This window comes from Mastacembelus armatus, chromosome 24 (genome assembly GCF_900324485.2).
Source record: "Mastacembelus armatus chromosome 24, fMasArm1.2, whole genome shotgun sequence".
Lineage (NCBI taxonomy): Eukaryota > Metazoa > Chordata > Actinopteri > Synbranchiformes > Mastacembelidae > Mastacembelus > Mastacembelus armatus.
Window position 1 is genome coordinate 428,753 of NC_046656.1, and position 20,076 is coordinate 448,828.

General features: G+C 39.4%; 1 protein-coding gene across 3 annotated transcripts in view; it reads right to left on the reverse strand.

Moving 5' to 3' along the window:
- Positions 1 to 7,129: 7,129 nt before the first annotated feature.
- hsf2 (heat shock transcription factor 2) overlaps positions 7,130 to 20,076 on the reverse strand; it is a 28,101-nt gene continuing 15,154 nt past the window's right edge. For all 3 annotated transcript variants that reach the window (XM_026318425.1, XM_026318424.1, XM_026318426.1), the window contains 7 exons: positions 15,111 to 15,172; positions 14,356 to 14,434; positions 14,047 to 14,180; positions 12,943 to 13,224; positions 11,499 to 11,601; positions 8,133 to 8,199; positions 7,130 to 7,727 (listed from right to left, as the gene is read on the reverse strand). In XM_026318425.1, the coding sequence (XP_026174210.1) occupies positions 7,393 to 7,727; positions 8,133 to 8,199; positions 11,499 to 11,601; positions 12,943 to 13,224; positions 14,047 to 14,180; positions 14,356 to 14,434; positions 15,111 to 15,172 (1,062 nt within the window). In that variant the 3' untranslated portion in view covers positions 7,130 to 7,392. The remainder of the gene's footprint in view (positions 7,728 to 8,132; positions 8,200 to 11,498; positions 11,602 to 12,942; positions 13,225 to 14,046; positions 14,181 to 14,355; positions 14,435 to 15,110; positions 15,173 to 20,076) is intronic.

The following is a 20,076-nucleotide window of genomic DNA, read 5'->3' on the forward strand; positions in this document are numbered from 1 at the left end:
CCCTGTTGAATCTTTTCCCATATCAGCTCTTAAAGTGGATATTCCTTATTTGATTTGATTAATAATTATAATAATAATTGATCCCTTATTATTAGTAATTGATATGTTATTGATATGTCATTTATGCTATTTATGTTATATGTTATTGATTATTTTTCATATTTTATATTTTATAGTGTTAAAAGTTACGTTACAGAGCTACAGGACAATCTGAATTTCTCCTATCTATCTATCTATCTATCTATCTATCTATCTATCTATCTATCTATCTATCTATCTATCTATCTATCTATCTATCTATCTGTTCCTGTTGTCACCTCCTCAATTTCCTTCCACCTAGCAAAGTATTCTGAATCGCACATTCTACAGCATTTTCAGAAACAATGTTGAAACAAGTTAGTGTAAATGTATGTTAAAAACTGTGAGAGATGTGCCTGTTTTAGTTGTACTGAGAAAAAGGGATGACTTCATCATAATCATCGGTACCAATGTGATTAAGTTCCTCATGCACTGAATGAAGATCAGTGATGATTACTGGAGGATTCTGTCTAACAATGCTTCAGTGCCATCCTCATCATGTGAACAATTCTTGGATGTCATAGCGAATACTTGCCGCTGGAGAGGTGGGGATCCTCCAGACGATGTTGAGGTTGTTAGACTCCAGCAGTCAGTTAGTCAAATGGCCAGACAAGAACACCTTTTCTGGGGAAGGTTACCAAGTTCTACTCCCATGTCACCAGGGAGCACTATAATTGTGGAGGCCACTTCTTCCAGAACCATGCCACAAGACATTACCATAGGCCGTGTTGTTACACCTCTGTGGGGAGATTGTTGGGTACCTCTAAAAGTTACCAATCTTTCAGACAAGCCGGTCACCCTCAAAAGGAACCGTAAGTTAGCTGATATGTTCCCGTGCCTTGCTGTGAAAGATTTTAATTTGTAGCAAGGCTTCAGTTCCACTCAGGGGCCCACATCCAAAAACGTTCCCCGACCTGACATTGAAGGAGGTCTTAAACAAAGACATAAGGCTGTGAACCTCAGTGACATTGACATCAACTCCAGCTCTGTTAGTGCTATAGCAAAGGAGGGCTTGTCCAGTTGCTTGAGAGCTATAATGATGTATTTTCCAAACATGCCTTGGATTGCGGTGAGGTCAGAGGGTTTGTTCATCGCATTCGACTAACTAATGAGCATCCCTTCTGACTTCCGTACCATTGGGTACCACCCACTCACTATCAGAAGTTACGCCAAGTTCTCTCAGAAATCGAAGAGCAAGGAATAGTCCATAAGTCAGTGAGTGAGTATGCTTCACCTTTAGTCTTAGTATGGAAGAAAGATGGCAGGCTTAAGGATTTTTTTAAATTTATTTGTATAGCGCCAAATCACAATACAAATCATCTCAAGGCACTTTACAAAAACTAAAACTAAAAACCCAACAATTCCCTTATGAGCAAGCACTTGGTGACAGTGGAGAGGAAAAACTCACTTTAACGGAAGAAAAAACCTCCAGCAGAACCGGGCTCAGTTTGGCCCATCTGCCTCGACCGGTTGGGGTGAGTGGATAGAGCAGAGAGAAAAGAACAGCAACAATAAACAATAATTCTCTTCATTGGCTCCCTGTAAAATATAGAATAGAATTTAAAATCCTTCTTCTCACATACAAATCCCTTCATAATCAAGCTCCTTCATACCTTAAAGACCTCATAGTACCATATTATCCCAATAGACCACTTCACTCTCAGAGTGCAGGTCTACTTGTGGTTCCCAGAGTTTCCAGAAGCAGACTGGGAGGCAGAGCCTTTAACTATCAAGCTCCTCTCCTGTGGAACCAGTCTGGGTTCAGGAGGCAGACACACTCTGTACTTTTAAGGCTAGACTTAAAACTCTTTAAGAAAGCATATAGTTGGGGCTGGCTTCAGGTAACCCTGAACCTGATTAACTGAACTTATAGAAGAAATTACTAGTTTAATGGAGCCCAAGAAATCTCAAAAATGTCACATGTAAATTTGTTAAATAAAAGAGCTGAACTTAAAGTCCATAGAAATAGGAAAAGAAAATATAGCCAAAAGCAATGATGAAGAGCCCTCGCCATGAGCAAACCGCATCCCTGAGCGGTCAAACTGCATTGCCAGTCACTTCCCTGGGAGCCCTTTAAATGAGGATTTGGAGCTGGAAAGCTGAGGCGGGGGATTCCTTAAATGCCTGTAGAGGGCACATATGTGAGGCCACGGTGATACTGACACATAGAGACGCACACACAGACACATAAAAATGCAACACAGCAGCAGCAGGCATGTCTTGTAGTAGTATAAAGTTCCCATTGAAATACAATGGTAGGTTTCAGTCATCGCCATATGAACAGCATGGAAAATAGGGCATGGTTCCAATTGGCTTTTTGGATTTTTGCGCCAAATTTGGTACACTTCTGACAAAGTAAATGTTTGGTTCTCCATGGAAATTTTCAAATCGTTATACAGTTGTGCCTATTGTTATATTGTGCCTATTCTGACAGCACGGCATGGACCTCAAATCATTGAAAGAGACCAGACAGACCACAGCCACAGACCAAAGAGGCCACATTGCTGCCACACAGGCCAGTGGTCCGTGCCACTCAGACCACAGAACAGTGCTCCTAGAGTCGGTCCCTGTAATGGTCCGTGCCACCGACAGGATAGACCACACTTTTGGCTACAACCCCTGCTGAATTGACGGGCACTTCAATGTGAGAGATCAGGGGTGTGGTGTGAGAGCGGGTGAAGGTAATCAAATGGTGAATGCGTGAGAGTTGGCAGCCTTATTTTGTACAGGCACAGACAATGAAGAGAAAGGGAGATTTTTAAAAAAAAAAAAAAAAAAAAAAAAAAAAAGCATACATCAGGTGCAAATCAGCCTCGGACAGACCCTAGCCCTTATATCAGGAGAACTTGGCAGCTCCCAACATGGAGCCAGCCAGGCAAGTGTGGTCAGACATAAGGACCCAATCTGATACCAACAGCTCAGAGGCAGTAAATTGCTTGCCCAGTTCAGACACTGAAAAGTGTAGCCTTACACTGAACCAAAAGGTGATTTTGACAGAATGAGACTAATTTTGAATGTTGATTCAGCTTGTAACAACATATGATTTTGTGTGTGATGTTTTTTTTGTTGTTTTATTTATTTTGACTATCTGTTTTTTACAATTCAGTTTCATCATGGGATGAAAGTGACACTGCCCAGACAGCCTCTGCCTCTGAGGAGGAAGGCAGTGAGCCAGAGCTGCTAGGAAGAGATGACACCGAACTCTCCATTAAGCACCGCATATTGTGGACCAAAAGGACCAAGTAGTAGGCCTATCTACCTATCTATGTATGAACTGTTTTAATAGCAGCTATTCTGACATTAATGGCATAAATTAGCTTAAGATCCAGATTCTGCCTCATTTTAAATGAACAGAAGCTTTTCATGTCATCTGTATGATTGAGTTTTGCTTGCTGAAAATATTTCCACTTTTTGATCCATATTGTTAATATAAAAAGGGGGACCCATGTCTTGTTGATGACTATAAGGATCACAATAGTGTGTGTGCATGTGCGAGAGATGCATGTGGGGTATGAAAATTGTCAAGAGGGCATGTTTTTTAGATACCAGGTTAGAGAAACAGAACATTTTCCTTTATTATTATATGGACCCCTTGATAAAGCCTAGCCTCACCCTGGCCACCCCTTGTATTAAAGTCTAGTTCTGCCAATGACAGAGACAGACTTGCTGGGAACTGCAGCTGAATTTATACTGGCATGCTAGGCAGTGAGAGTCATCCAGTGTAACCACACTGCTGTCTGCAGTTACATTTTCCATATCCGTAATGACATCACTCTTAATCAAATGTGTATTCATTTGTATAATTTGTATAATCACGTCACATGTTCCTGCCTATCTGAGCCCTCCCCTCCACACCAAATCAGTGAGTGAAGTGAAACTGAAAAAAACATCTTTGGCATTAAAAACAGACAACTGAAAATCAGGATTAGTGCTGAAAAAAATGGCATTGAAAAAAACATACATTAACAAAAATTGTGAAGTTCAGTTTTAACTTTTTCAGTGCCAAAGTTTTCTCTTTCATTACAAATGTTTTAATGCCAGTGTTTCATTTTTCAGTTCTGATTTTTTCAGTGTTACTTTTCACTTCCAAAGTTCCACTGTTACGTTTCTAGCGCCATATAAAAACAGGTAAAAAGACAAGAGCAAAGTTTCTTAACTAATTATCAAGCTAAAAATGCAGGGAGTGTATGTGCATGTGTATGCATTGTTTGTGTGCATTATGTGTGTGCATTGTCTGCAGTCAGTGCTGCTGTTGTGCCGTCACAGTCTGCAAAACAAATTTGGTTTTAGGATATGCTGCTCTGGCAGTTAGCCAATCACAGGCAGGATAGCGGTGGGTTGTAGCAGATTCAGGTATGAACCCACCATGAGGAGTGATTGAGTTTGCATTTCAGATCAAATTATGACACATAAGAGCATGGTGACAATGAAATGAAAATGCAGTCAATAAGGGGTGCTGTTTCACTGGCACATTTGAATAAAGAGACCAAAATGCCATGACAATATGACATGCAATTGATTTAGTTTTCATTAAAAATTTTAACCAAAGCAATTTAAAGCAAATTGCGTATTAAATTGCCACAAATTGAACAGTAAAACTACCACACACCAAGAGCAAAACTTGTAGAAACAAACAAAATCGACAAACTGCAACAAAGAAAAGTTTTTTGTGTGTGTTAAAATTGTTCATATTTTACATTCAGAACTTTTTTGATTATCAATAAATTCATTTTGATTCTGGTATCAAAGTGTTACTCTCACTGCAAATAATACAGAATGACTATAAACAACTTTGGCCCACGGTGGTAGCGGAGGCACGCTCACAGCTGTTGTGTACATGTGGTCTGGTGACATTTGAACAATCAGTACATTTTCTTTAAGCATTTGGAGGCATTTAATGACTGGTCATTACAAATATTACGTCGCATGTAAAGGCTCCACAGAAACAAAAGCTCACTAGTTCCATCAGGAATTCCACCACAGTTTAGTTCAGTGTTCACTTACTGAATAGAAGATGTACAGATTTAAGAAACAACAAAACTTGAACTGCTGCTTGGTTTTCTTTTTCATTGCTTTATATTCTTTTTACTGTAGTAGGTTGATAAAAGTAATTCAGCCTTTGCAGCTTTTCAAATAAACATGAACAAGATGTCTCAAAATCTCAATACCACCTCCACAGTTTGACAGAAGCATCCACTGCTAATACAGCAGTCAAGTAAGTGATATTTTTTAAATATGAATTGTTGAGAGTTGTTGTTTGTGGTGTTCCGTATAAGGTCACACATAATCCACCTACTGTTTTCAAAGTGAAGGACAATGGATCACATTGGACCATTGACCTATATTATACTGTTACATCACTAATTAAGCTGAGCAGATTCAGATCAGACCTAATGTGGTTTTGTGTTCTCAGATACATTCAACGACAGATCCTCACCAGAGTAACATCTGTATTTAAACTTACAGCACATACATTGATAGATTCAGATGACTCAGCCATAAGAATACTCATCTCTCTCTTCTCCGGGACAAGATACTAGTGGAAAATGAATTGACATTATTATTTTTTCCTTGTTTAACAGGTTAACATACAGAAATTTAAGGTAAGGTCACTTTTTGTCACAGTAACCATATTCACAAGTGTGAAACTTAAACAGAAGTAATCCTTACCAAACATAACACTGTCTGAAAGAATGTAGCTTTATGAATGGTCTCAGCTCTGTGAACAATCATGTAGCAAAAGATAAAAACTCAGAATAAATACATTTTCAGAAGTATATACAAAGGTTCATATGATGCACTGCTTTACTGACAGAAGATAATGAAGAGCAAGTGAAAATAAAGGCTGAAGTCGTTTTCATAGACGATGTTCACAAGTGAGGGAAGGACAGAACGCAAGATTGACAGACGGATCAGGGCATCAGCAGCAGTAATGCAGTCGGTGTACCGGTCCGTCGTGGTGTAGAAGGAGCTGAGCCGAAACGTGAAGCTCTCGATTTACCGGTCAATCTACGTTCCTACTCTCACCTATGGTCATGAGCTTCCTTCGCAGGGTGGCCGGGCGCTCCCTTAGAGATAGGGTGAAGAGCTCGGTCACCCGGGAGGAGTTCGGAGTAGAGCCGCTACTCCTCTGCCATCAGCTGGGCGCCTCCCTGGGCATGGGTGTTCTGGGCATGTCCCACCGGGAGGCCCCGGGGAAGACCCAGGACATGCTGGAGGGACTATGTCTCTCGGCTGGCCTGGGAACGCCTCGGCGTCCCCCCGGAAGAGCTGGAGGAAGTCTGGGTATCCCTGCTTAGGGGCCCCGGATAAGCGGAAGAAGATGGATGGATGAGGATGGGAACCCAGCTGCTGGTGTGCTTACACAGCCACCGTTTGTCTCCCTATCATGTTTTTATTACATCTGAGACCTTTGCATTGCATTGAAATAGAAAGTCTTATCAAAAAGAAGTGTCACTTTAAACTGAACCCTAACTTGTTTCTGCATTTTTACTCTATTTAAAGGCTTATTTCAGTCACTGTCTTAGCTGGCCATGTCTTATTTTTACTCTCCGAATAAGATGGTCTACTCAAAAATGTGAATTAAATTTATATAAATATATACAATAATGTCAGTGCTTCTATAAATGATGCAGGACAGTTTTAAAAAAGCATTTAAGCAAATGACATTTTGTCTGCGGGTCCATCGGTTTTCCAGGTATACAAGAACCACACTGAGGAGTCATTCTAAGCCTTAGCAGTTTTAAATGTTTTCATGGGTTTCACAACTCTGTGGTTCTCATTTTTTTAATTTCCATTTAGGGTTAGAAAGGTTTAAATATGTTTGGGCATTACAGGATCCATTATGCCTTAGATGATATAAACATGGATGTAGAAGGAAAGTTTCTAAAAGGTGGACCCTTGCATAAAGACACTGTGCATACATGTGCATGTGTATTATGTGTGTGTAATTTAAATCCATTTATGGAGTTATGGCTGAGAAATAGTTTTCAAATACTTTTGCATCTATCAGGTTCCAAGTGTCAATAACATGCCAGAGACTATTAAGAGATTATACTAAGAGATTATTTTATTACACTGAAATGTGGCTTAATTCTTCTCAATGCAAAAGTCTTAAATGTAAAAATGTGTACATGGTATAATTTACAGCCATTTTATCTTCAGTTCTGTTCCTAATTCTCAACTAACAAAGACACCAGGGCAGACAAGGGAGGAAGATTAACAATGTTAATGTCAGTAGTAACTGGAGAATGGAGGGATGTGGTTGCTAATGAAGCAACAGTGGCATTGCTGTGACACAAGTTGCTTTCTTGCTCACACTCTGTCCTGCTGGATGGACTCAGACTCTGGTCCAGCGGGACTCAGTTCACACAGATGGAAGAGTGTCTCCTCACTGGCCTCTGCCTCAGTCAGAGGTTCTAGGCGGATCAGGTAACTCCGGGCCAGCTGGTTTGACTCTAGGCTGGTGTCCAGAAACTCTGAGGGTGGCTCAGCCTCCAGAGACACAGTGGAGCTGGAGGAAGGTTGGAGGGAGGTGTGTGAGGAGCTGGTACTGCTACTGCTGTTGGTGCCCAGGTCCAGTTCTTGAGGAGTACAGCCATCAAGGAAGGCCAGCAGAGGGCAGGATGTGTACTGGATCAACTGCTTATCTGGATGTAAGAATCAAGAGAGAAAAAAAATCACCCATGTACAATCTAAGGCAGAAAACCACAATAATCTTTGTAAATATGACTTATTGTATGCTGTAAACAACTGCAAAGTCTCTCACTAGTAATAACACGAAACAGTGTCAAACACATAATGTGAATCATATGTGACATTAATCGTCTCATTTTGTGGGCCTCAACTGTCACCAAATATCAACCCAAACAAACACCTATGAGAGCGCTTTGCAGTGTTACACCACCATCACTGAAACATCCTATGAAGAAATGTTTCTCCAGGAGAGTTCTACATATCTTAACATTATTTAACAACACATAATGCATGTGGCAAAAAAGGCTTTTGTAGAGTTCAGTTAAGTCAAGAAAGGAGTGTGAGTATCCTCCATTCACCTGTGTTATCTTCCTGTGTCCTTTCTCTGTTGAGCTGTGCAGTGTTGTGTCTGGAGGACACACTCTCCTGAAAACACAGAAACACATAAAGGTCCCAAGATAGTCCCAAAATCATGATTGTTTTTAAGTTTAAAACCTTTCAGTTGCACTCTGGAAGATTTTGAAAAAGAGTTGGAACTTCATAAAAGTATAGAATATTCCAGAATAGGGCCAACCTAACAATTTCGCTGAATTCAGCCCTTGAGAAAACCTACACAATGGATATTAGTCAAGCAGAAAAAAAAAAACAATAGGGATTATACATGTGTCTGCAACCACCCACTCTCCTCATAAGGACAATACGAAAACTGTTGAGAAACACTGAAATGTTCTTTAGGTAGATCCTAAGTGGAAAATCACTGCACTACAGTGAGGAAAACGAGTAAGGACAGGTTTAATAAATGTCAAAGCCATAATCTGCATATGAAGATGCATGACATGAAAACATCAGGATTTAGAGCACCTCATAGTACAGAAACAGCACTGTTAAAAGTCACCATTGTGGTACCTCACCGAACTCCTCCTATACCAGAGTTTTTGTCGCCATCACCGCCTGGGCTGCAGCACGCTTGGCCCAGCGGTACCCGTCAGCTGCCTCGGGAGTCCCAGAAGCCAACCAAGCTCGGTAGGACTTATTCTTCAGCTTGACGGCATCCCTAACCTCCGGTGTCCACCACCGGGTTCAGGGATTGCCGCCACAACAGGCACCCAAGACCTTACGGCCACAGCTCCTAGCCACTGCATTGACAATGGAGGTGGAAAACATGGTCCATTCGGACTCAATGTCCCCAGCCTCCCTCGAGATCTGGTTGAAGCTCTCTCGGAGGTGGGAGACCCCTCTGACAGGGGATTTGGCCAAACATTCCCAACAGACACTCATCGTACGTTTGGGCCTGCCAAGTTTGTCACGGTCCTTGCTGTTTTCTTCATAGGGGGGCCTGTGACCATCTTCCCTGGTCCTCTTCCCTGGCCCCAAAACACCCTTAGACCCTAGAGGGCTAATCTCAGTTGGTCTTAAAAAGACATCTGTGACTGCCATCATTAATGTTATTTCACACAGTAAATGTGTCACTGAATCGGGGAACTCTTGCTCATATTGTAAACTGATATGTAGACCGTATTACTCATTAATTGACTGGTTGATCTGCTGTTTAAAGAACCTGGTGCCCCAAATTATTACGATGGTTTATGATATTCATAATTCACAAAAAAGGCATAGATCTTTCATGTTCAATACATATATATATTTAAAATTGCTACACCATCATCTCATCTCAGGATTTAGAGCACATCATAGTACAGAAACAGCACTGTTGAAAGTTACCAACGATCTTCTCTTAGCCTCAGATAATGGACTTGTTTCAATACTTGTCCTCCTAGACCTTAGTGCAACATTCGACACCATTGACCACAACATCTTATTACAGAGACTGGAGCATGTGATTGGTATCAGAGGAACAGCAAAGTGGTTCCAATCCTATTTATCGGACAGATTCCAGTTTGTTCATGTCCATGATGAACCTTCCACACGAACAAAAGTTAGTTATGGAGTTCCACAAGGCTCCGTGCTAGGACCAATTCTGTTCACCCTGTACATGCTTCCTTTAGGATATGGCATTAGGAAGCACTCTATTAATTACCACTGCTATGCAGATGACACTCAGTTATATCTATCTATTAAACCTGTTAACACAAACCAGTTAACCAGACTTCAAGTCTGTCTAACTGACATAAAGGCCTGGATGACCAGTAACTTTTCACTTTTAAACTCGGAGAAAACAGAAGTCATTATATTTGGGCCAAAAAATCTCAGAAATAACTTTTCTCAAATTATAGCTACTCTAGATTGCATAACCCTGGCCTCTAGCACTACTGTAAAAAACCTTGGAGTTATTTTTGACCAGGACATGTCCTTTAACTCACACATAAAACAAATCTCTAGAACTGCATTCTTTCACCTGCGCAACATTTCCAAAATTAGGAACATCCTGTCTCAAAATGATGCAGAAAAACTAGTCCATGCATTTGTTACCTCAAGGCTAGATTACTGTAACTCATTACTATCTGGATGTCCCAATATCTCCATAAAAAGCCTCCAATTAATCCAGAATGCCGCAGCCAGAGTCCTGACAGGAAGGACAGGAATTTAAAATCCTTCTTCTCACATACAAATCCCTTCATAATCAAGCTCCTTCATACCTTAAAGACCTCATAGTACCATATTATCCCAATAGACCACTTCGCTCTCAGAGTGCAGGTCTACTTGTGGTTCCCAGAGTTTCCAAAAGCAGAATGGGAGGCAGAGCCTTTAGTTATCAAGCTCCTCTCCTATGGAACCAGCTCCCAGCCTGGGTTCAGGAGGCAGACACTCTCTATACTTTTAAGGCTAGACTTAAAACCTTCCTCTTTGACAAAGCATATAGTTAGGGCTGGCCTCAAGCAACCCTGAACCATCCCTTAGTTATGCTGCTATAGGCCTAGACTGCCCGAGGACAATCGGTGCACTGAGCTCCCCTACCCTAACCCCCCCCTTCTCTCCTCCCACCTCATGTATATTCCACCGTTGAATGTTACTAACCTTGTGCTCTCTCTCTCCCCTAGTTTGTGCTCTCTCCCTCTCTCTCTGTACCTTCTGCAGGTGTCCCTGGTCCTGGAGCTGTATATCGCTGATGTGCAGTTACTGGTCCCACCAACCTGCAGCGTCTATTTGTTGTTTATTGTTGCTGTTCTTTTCTCTCTGCTCTATCCACTCACCCCAACCGGTCGAGGCAGATGGCCGCCCAAACTGAGCCCGGTTCTGCTGGAGGTTTTTTCTTCCGTTAAAGGGAGTTTTTCCTCTCCACTGTCGCCAAGTGCTTGCTCATAAGGGAATTGTTGGGTTTTTAGTTTTAGTTTTTGTAAAGTGCCTTGAGATGATTTGTATTGTGATTTGGCGCTATACAAATAAAATTGAATTGAATTGAATTGAATTCATATGATTCTCAAAATCAAAATAAGGTTTTAAAAGTTCATTATAATTCCACTTAAAATCTGAGCACTGAACACTGTCATAAGGTACACTACCTGCAGTATATTCTTGACTGCTAGTCTTCTGGACAGGCTCAAACATTTCAAAAGACTTAGGAGCTACTTTTAGCACTGAAATGCTTTGTGAATCACTTACACCAATAACTTAGGACCCCTAAATTTAGGACTGACACACTCTTTGATTTAAGGAGGTTCTCCTATCATGGTCACTTAAAATGTACTTTTAGTCTTAGGATGATTAGCAAATATAGGCCTAGTTGAATGTTTATGGTTTAGTGTGAGTAACTCATGTAATTTTACCTCTACTGCCTCAAAATCAACTCCAAATTGTTTTTCATAAAGCATGGCCTGGAAATCTTCCAGACTGCAGTCAATGCTGTCCAGGTAATCCATCAACTCCACCCTGACAAGACACAAAAGACATTAATAACCAACAGTTCTTCTTGTTAATATACACTTGTTTTTAGCATCAAAAAGTATCATTAAATGGAGGTCCTGACTGGAGGTACCTGCAGATGAAAGTTATATTAAAACAAGTACTATAAACAAATATAAAAGCTAATAAAACCAAAAACTATAGGCAACATTTTTGGGATATTCTTTGTGACCCTAAAACTTTGCATTAAGCTAGTCATTACTTAATGTCCATTGGTTTATCTATCATATTTTTTACTGTGATAAAAAAACGTGGTAATAGTTTTTGTGTGTTTTGTTTTAAAGGTTACAGGTTACTTTAGTTTTAATGTAATTTTCTTCAAGAAAAATAGGTCATATTCTTATAGTTGTTGCTGAAATGAACACTGTCGGGCAGAAGGTCTTCAGGTAAGGGGCAGTAAAGTATGTTGACTTACATAATTTAAAATTTACTAAAAAGTAAGCTTAAGGCATAGAAAGGACAGTGCTATGTATAATTCAGCAGTTTCAATAAAACAGTAAAGAAAATCTTGAACATGTCCACAGTGCATTTTAGTATATTCAGACTGTTTGTTTGTCAGTCCAATAAAATGTTATAGCTAGCAAATATGGCATTGCAAGTAGGGCTGCAACGAATCCTCGAGGAAATTGAGGAATTTGAAAAAAAATCCTTGAAGATTTGTTTAATTACTATCACCTGTGTTATTGGACCTGCTCCACCTAGGGATCATTGTTCCACACGGTTGCACAACGCATTTCAGTCTCAAAAGTTGGCGCTATGGCAAAGAGCGAAACCCCGTCCGTCAAAGGCAGTAAATGTCCAAAGTTAGGGGTGCAATGTGTGTATTGCAAAGTGGAACCACAACAGCACTTTGTCGATGCTTCAACATCTGAACAGAAAGCATCCAGTTGTGAACAAAGTAGTAAACTAAATTAATAACTCATGTTAAACTGCAAGTAAGCAATGCACCAAATAAGCGAACGCCCAAAGCATCCAGTTGTGAACCAGACCAGCTCACCCAGCGGAGCTGCCACAAGGTGACGTCATTGCAAGGTAACCTGTCCTTTCTGTCAGGTATTACACAATACACAATATTATTGTTTAAAAATGCAAAAGTCTATTTTATCGGATTACTTGAGTAATCGCTGAAGTATTTGGTAGAATATTCGACTCCAAAAATAATTGATAGCTGCAGCCCTAATAGCAAGTTTTTATAAAGTGTCAGAATGAGAACACTTACTAAAAAAATACTGCACAGACGAAGCCAATGAGCATTATTACAATGTTTAATTGAAATAAAAATCATTATAAACAAAACATGGCACTTACTTGCCGAGCAGGTTGATGTTTTGAGATATTGCTCCGTTTTCAGTCAGTATAGAGTCCATCATTTTAACAGGGTCCTCCAGACTCAGACCAGAGGGTTTATTGAGCCGCAGGGCGCTGCTGGTTAGTGCACTGGTGTCTGAAATGCTGCTCCTCTGGCTGGCGTCTACTGCTGCAGTCACACCAGATTCTGACTGTCTGATGTCATCTGTGCAGTTGTTCACCTCTGTCTCAACTGGCAGCACTGCAGAGCTGTCCAGATCTACTTCCACAATTTCTATGTCCCTGAGGTACATTTGACATTGTCATTTGGTAAAATGATGCTCACAGCTCATTACCACTGGCTGTTCCTTTATTGGCAACTTTTTCAAAGATTTGTGGTATTCGCTTCTACTGATCTTGCAGTATTTTAAATACCTACTGAATCAGAAGCTCAAACAAACTCGGTTCTATGGCACATGGTTCATTTTAGTCTTCTATGTGGCAATAAATTCCAAAAAGCATGTTATTATTATATTACTATGTTAGCTCATACAAATGGTCTTATACTTGTATAGTGCTTTTCTACACAATCACTCATACATTCACACACCGGTGGAACAGCCACCAGAGGCAACTTGGAGTTCAGTGTAGACCTGCTCTACTTTCTGAGCCACAGCTCCTACACAACATGCTTAAACAAGTGCCCTTCACAGAAATGAAACAAGCTTTAGAGCTTCAGTATTGTTCACCTATCTTCATATTTATCCAAATATTCATATTTTGTGAGGAATAAAATGTTAATTTGATGTACTGATTTAATAAATGTCTCAATGCATGTCACATTGGGAATATATTAAGATCTGCTCCAGTGCACCCACATAAGAAATACTGGATGTGCAAATCCTAACCTATTTAAAAATCAGTGATATTTAGAATCTGCAGGCAAAAGGCATTTACTGTGGTTTGTGAGCAGCTCATCTCCAACACATTACTCATCTACTTGCAATTTCACACACTTTCCATGTGTCTTGCACTTTTACGAATTTACCCCCATGCTTTACATAAAACAGTGTGAAAGCAGCAGAAGAGTGTGAATATCCATCGATATTCACACCCTAGTCTTACCCTTGTTCATGGGTTCTGGGTGACTCCTCTGTGATCTCAGCCGTCACCTCAATATCATTATCAGTTAAGTCACAGATGATAATTTCATCTGATATCTCAGAGCTCTTTACACCATTCAGGCTGTTGAGAGATGTCTAAAAAAGGGGCACACAGTTAGAATCCAGACCACATACCATATATACTTATACCCCATCACATATTTAACATTTCAAGATATATGGGAATATACACTGATACACTCGTGTTTGTATTGATTATAGATAATACCTCCCGTGTTTCCCATGTTGCTGTGTGCTGAAAATTACTGACCTGTTCCACACAGACTTTGTCATCATAAATTTGATGGATGTATTTGGGTTTCTTTCCTTTACTGGTCATAAGAATTGGCCTTCAAAAAAACAAGCAAACAAAAAACAAAAAACAAAAAAACAGTTAAACATGAGCATTTAATGTTCATATAAACTGCAATTTACATTATAGGAATGGTAAAATATTAAGTTAATGTACTGTGCAGGATAAAAGTATAACAATTCCAAAGGTTTGCTAGTTTTAACAATAAAAATATTTTTTTCTACATTTAATCATTAATGGTCTTTCACATAGTATCATATAAGAAAATAATACCATAATAATGAGAGACTCAAAAGCTAAAGAACATTTTTTAGCTGGGACAAAACTACATTTTGTGGTGAGACCCCTACAACAGTTAAACTACTTACTAGAAACAATTAGTAAAACCGATGATAGCCAAGAACAAAATTCAAAGTGCATTTTAAACAACACCCTGTCTCACAGCTACCTCAGAGTCAATCAGCTTTCATTCCAAATGTATTGTAGCTGTTACATGTCTGCAACAGTCTGTGCTAAAATACAAGTCAAAGACAGTTCTAATGTCTAAAGACAATTAAAAGACAGTTCTTTTAATTTCATAAGGCAACTAAATTTGGTGATGGCCTACTGAGAACATTCACTCATTAAACTTAGTCAACACTTCATTAGTGCCTCTGCCAGAACTACTAATCTCATTATAATCTCATTTGAAGGATTAAACAGTGTACGCTCACCTTTTGCGTTTTAAATTCAGGATGTGGTTGTTCTGTACCAGTGTGACAATAAAATGTATAAGCTGAAAAAAGAACAATCTGAGATTCAGCAATGAAAGCAACTGGACTTGCAGCTTCAAATCAATAACTAACACAAAACTTGCTGGCTGTGGTTACATTAGACATTTTCTCCCTTCCAATTCCACAAGAACACTTACATGTGTAGTAAATATAATGGCTGTTTCTAAACTGTACAGTCCACCACAAGCAATGACAAGATGAAGAAACAATTGGCATTGGCTTTATTCAGCCAAACCGAAGACCAAGCATTTGATTTATGTCAGCCACTAAATGGTGTGGAAATATTTTAAATCAGAAAACAAAAACTGGCCAGTAGCCAGTTCTAAGGCCTGCAGTGCAAGCATTTCATTAAGCAGTAGTAAGAGAACTAGAGTGCCTAAAGTATTCACTCCCTTGGATGTTTTACCATTTTATTGATTTTACAAATCAATCAGATCAATAAAAAAAAACTCTTTAATGTGAAAATGAAACAGGTTTCTACAAAATAATGTCAATTAAATAAAAATATGCAATGTTAAATAAATGACTGCATAAATAGTGCAGTGTCTCAAGTGATTATAGTATAAAGACCCCTGTGTCTGGAAGGGCCAGTCACTGGTTATCAGTATTGCTGGCTACCATTAGAAGACAAAAGAACACTCCAGGCAACTCAGAGAAAGGTTTATTGAAACATATGTCGGGATGAATATAAAAATTGCAAGGCACTGAACACCCTCCCCCTCATCTCTATTGGGTGGATTTGAAAAAGGGCTGTTCACATCTCCCTGCACAACCTGACAGTTTGAGCAGTTAAGTAAAATTGCAGTGTCCAGATGTGCAAGCCTTGACATTATTTTGTAGAATCTTGCTTTCACTTTCACTAGAGGGTTTTTTTTGTACAAAAAACCCCTAAATTATATTGACCATGATTGATTTATAAAATCAATAAAAGGGTCAAACATCCAAGGGGATAAATACTTTTTATATGCATACATGTAATACTACGAATTTAAAATGGCACCTAAAATAAAATAAGAATAAGACTCAACAGAATAGAGTGAGTTTTCTCATCACATTTTACTATAAATGTGGCACTAAGCTGGATTTTATTTGTTGCTTGTTGCTATTACATCACTCTGAAGTGGGACTGTAATTAGATTCTAGTTATACTATTACAATTCTGCACTAAGCATAAGACATATATTGGTTTGCTTAGATGGTTATTTTGTTAAAAAGCAAAAGAAAATCAAGGCTGTGCTAAGTGAAATTGAGCCATATACAATGGGTATAGAAAAGCATCATCCACCCTCAAAACATTTACATTTTGTTGTTTCACATGAAAACAGAAAAAAAAAAAACAGAAAAAAAAAAACTCACCTCCCTCCTGTGTTAATACTTGGTAGAATCCCCTTTAATTACATTCTTTTTCCTTATAGAACTGTTCAAGCTCAGTCAGACTGGATTGTGGTCACTTGTGGACTGCAATCTTCACTAAATTTCTATAGGATTCAAGTTTGAGCTCTAACTTGGCCACACAAGCACACCCTTTTCACCTCCTTCAGACACCGTATGGTCAATTTGGCTGTGTGTTTTGGGTCATTGTCATGTTGAAAGGTGAACCATCTCCCCATCTTCTATTTCTGGCTGGGAAGCCGTTTTTTTTTTTCTTAAGACTTTTACTGTACTTCATCCTATCCATATTGCCTTAAATCCTGATGAGTGCCACAGTCTCTGCTGAAGAGAAACAATCTCATAATAGGGTACCACCACCTCCATGTTGTACTGTAGACACAGTGGCAAGAGTGTCACACTAAAACATTAGTCGCTTTTAGCAAAAACAACCTTGTTAAACAAGAAAAAAAAACAAACAAACATAAAAAGCTTTGGGGTATAAGCTGCATTTCTAATTATAGTCTACATTAGCCTATGAAGCACATAGGCTAGGCATAACAACAAGCATAAGTGCATTACCAAGTCCCTTGGATTTGAATTGCTTTCTGTGGTAATTTGACATAAAATGTGATGTAAGCCATAAAAACACACTAAAATGCATTACCAAATTCCCTAATCAGAAGCCCTGGATGAATAAGAAAGTCCCGTCACTCGTCAGAGCTCATAATATAGCCTTCAGAACACAAGATATGGTGCAGTACAGTGCTGCTAAGGCTGACCACAAGAGAGGGATGAGGAGTGCTAAACAAGCCTACAAGATTAAAATCGAGGATCACTTTGCAAACAACGATCCAAGACAGGTATGGTTAGGGCATTCAACACATCACTAACTAACAAGGGCAGCAGCACCTTACGCATCTCCACAGATGCCTCACTAACAGAGGAACTGAATTGCTTCTTTGCTAGGTTTGAGGTAATAACACTTGACTCAGATTCACTGCTGTCACAAATAGGTGGCTCCTGTTTATTCACTATCCTGTTTATTCACTATATTCACTTATTCACTAATATGAGGTGAGACAATCTGTCCGTTCAGTGAATCCAAAAAAGTCTGCTAGCCCTGATGGGGTACCCGGGAAAGTGCTGAAAACGTGCCGACCAGCTCTGTGCTTTTTTTTTTTTTTTTTACTAACATCTTTAATCAATCATTAGCACAAGCTAAAGTCCCAACCTAAATGAAACCCTCAGGCATCATCCCTGTTCTCAAGAAAACCACCATGTCAGTCTCAGTCGCACTTACCCTGCATAATCATGAGGTGTTTTGAGAGGCTGGTATTAAAATGTCTCCAAACCACATACCCCAGACTTTGACCAACATCAGTCTGCCTACAGACGGGGCAGCTCTACAGAAGATGCCATTGCCATAGCTCTCCACTTAGCACTAAACCACCAGGAACACAGTGGTAACTATGTAAGAATGCTTTTTAATCGACCATAGTTCTGCATTTAGCACAATCATCACAAACATACTGATCAGCAAACTGTCTGGTCTCAGCCTCTCCATCCATCTGTGCAACTGGATAAAGGACTTTCTAACTAATCACCCACAGACTGTAAAATTTGGTCCTCATCTCTCCTTTACCATAACTCTCAGCCCTGGCTCCCCACAAGGCTGTGCGCCAGGCCCGATATTGTACAACTATGACTGTACAACTCGATCATAAAATTTACAGATGACACTACAGTAGTTGGAGATTAAAGAACTGATGAAGTGGTGCTCAACTAACAATCTCACCCTAAACACAAAAAAAACAAAACAAAAAAAACAAAAAAACAAATTGATTGATCATCGATTTGAGTAAGCACAAAACAGACGACCTGCCACTCTTTTTAACAGGTGAATGCGTGGACAGGGTTCAAACTTTCACATTTCTGGGCACCCATTTCTCTGACAACCTCACCTGGACTGCTAACATCCCTTTAATTGAAAAAAGACTCAACGCCTCCACTTCTTGAGACTGCTTAAAAGGAATGGACTAATGGACTAAAGGAACAGATACTGGTGACCTTCTACCGCTGTTCAATTGAAAGTGTCCTGGTGTCTGGGATAAATGTCTGGACAAGGCTCTGCAGAGCGTAATAAACATGGCACCAAAAAAAAAAAAAAGAAAAAAAGAAAAAAAAAAAACAAAAAACTGCTGTTCCTTACTTACCTTTGGAGCAGATTTCCAACATAATGCCTCAGCCGTCATGTAACCATCCAGTTTAACCTCCTGCCCTCTGGGAGGGACTATAGATCATTGAAAAGTCAAACTAACAGACTTAAGCATAGTTTTTTTCCCCAGAGCAATACCATTCCTTGAATGGATTTTATATTGGAATGTGCAATCTTTTATCTGAACTGTGTAATTTTACCTGAAGTAAGTTTACAGTGTTTTATCTGATCCATGCAATTAATTTTACCATTTTACAATATTTAATCTGATCTGAGCAATTTATTTTTTTTTTTCTGATTGTAACCTGCTAATCAATCATTATTTACTGATATGTGTAAATACAGACACCTCACACTCATAACTTTTTCTTTTTTTAACTTTACAATGGCAATAAAAGCAATCTACTCATCTTCTAATTCACAAGAACAGACAAACACAATATGATTAAGTTGATAACACACAATTTTTATTTGTCTATTTATTTTTCTAATGGTTTTATTGAACACAACCATTCGACATTCACATTGCTGGAGGAAAAAGTAAATAAATCGTCAATAGCTCTGGATCAGACCTGCACAACCTTCAAAAGGTATTTTTGTCCACTCCTTCTGCTCAGGCACATCTGCTAGGATGTCTGGTGTGATCCGTGCTGCTTTTCCAAAGCATCTCTATTGGATGAAGGTCTAGGTTGTGAAAGGGGCACTCCAAGAACAGATTTTCTTTTGTTCAGCACTTTGGTCAACCCTGCATTGTTGATAAATGTGCTCTATAAATAAAAGAATGAATGAATGAACGAAAGAAGCTATTCTGTGATTTACTTCAATGGTTAAGGTCAATGTCCTGCTCAACTTCTACTAAGCTTCAGCTGGTGGACAGCGGCAGCTTCCTCTGTGGAGTTCTGATATTGATAGTATAGTTGTAGACTCATGAACAGAGATGTTTGTCAGTTTAGCTGTTACTTGTAGGTTTTTCTTTACCTCATTAACGATTCTGTATCGTGCCTTTGGAGGGATCTTGGCAGGCAACCACTTCTAGGAAGAGTAGCCACAGCACAGAATTGTTTCCATGTATATATAGTTTGTGTAACAGATCAACAACTCCTGTTTATCTTTAACCCTCTGGGGTCGACGCACGCGTCGGCGCTTTTTGACGCATCTTTTCCTGATAAGGCCGAAACAAACTTAAATTACTCCGTCAATTCTGATCATACAGATAAAAGAAGTATATCATTCAAATCTGTAAAGGGTCTAGTTTTAGTGGTATACCATCATAATAACAACAAAACGTTGTGTTTTTTTTAAATAAAGAAAGCCGACAGG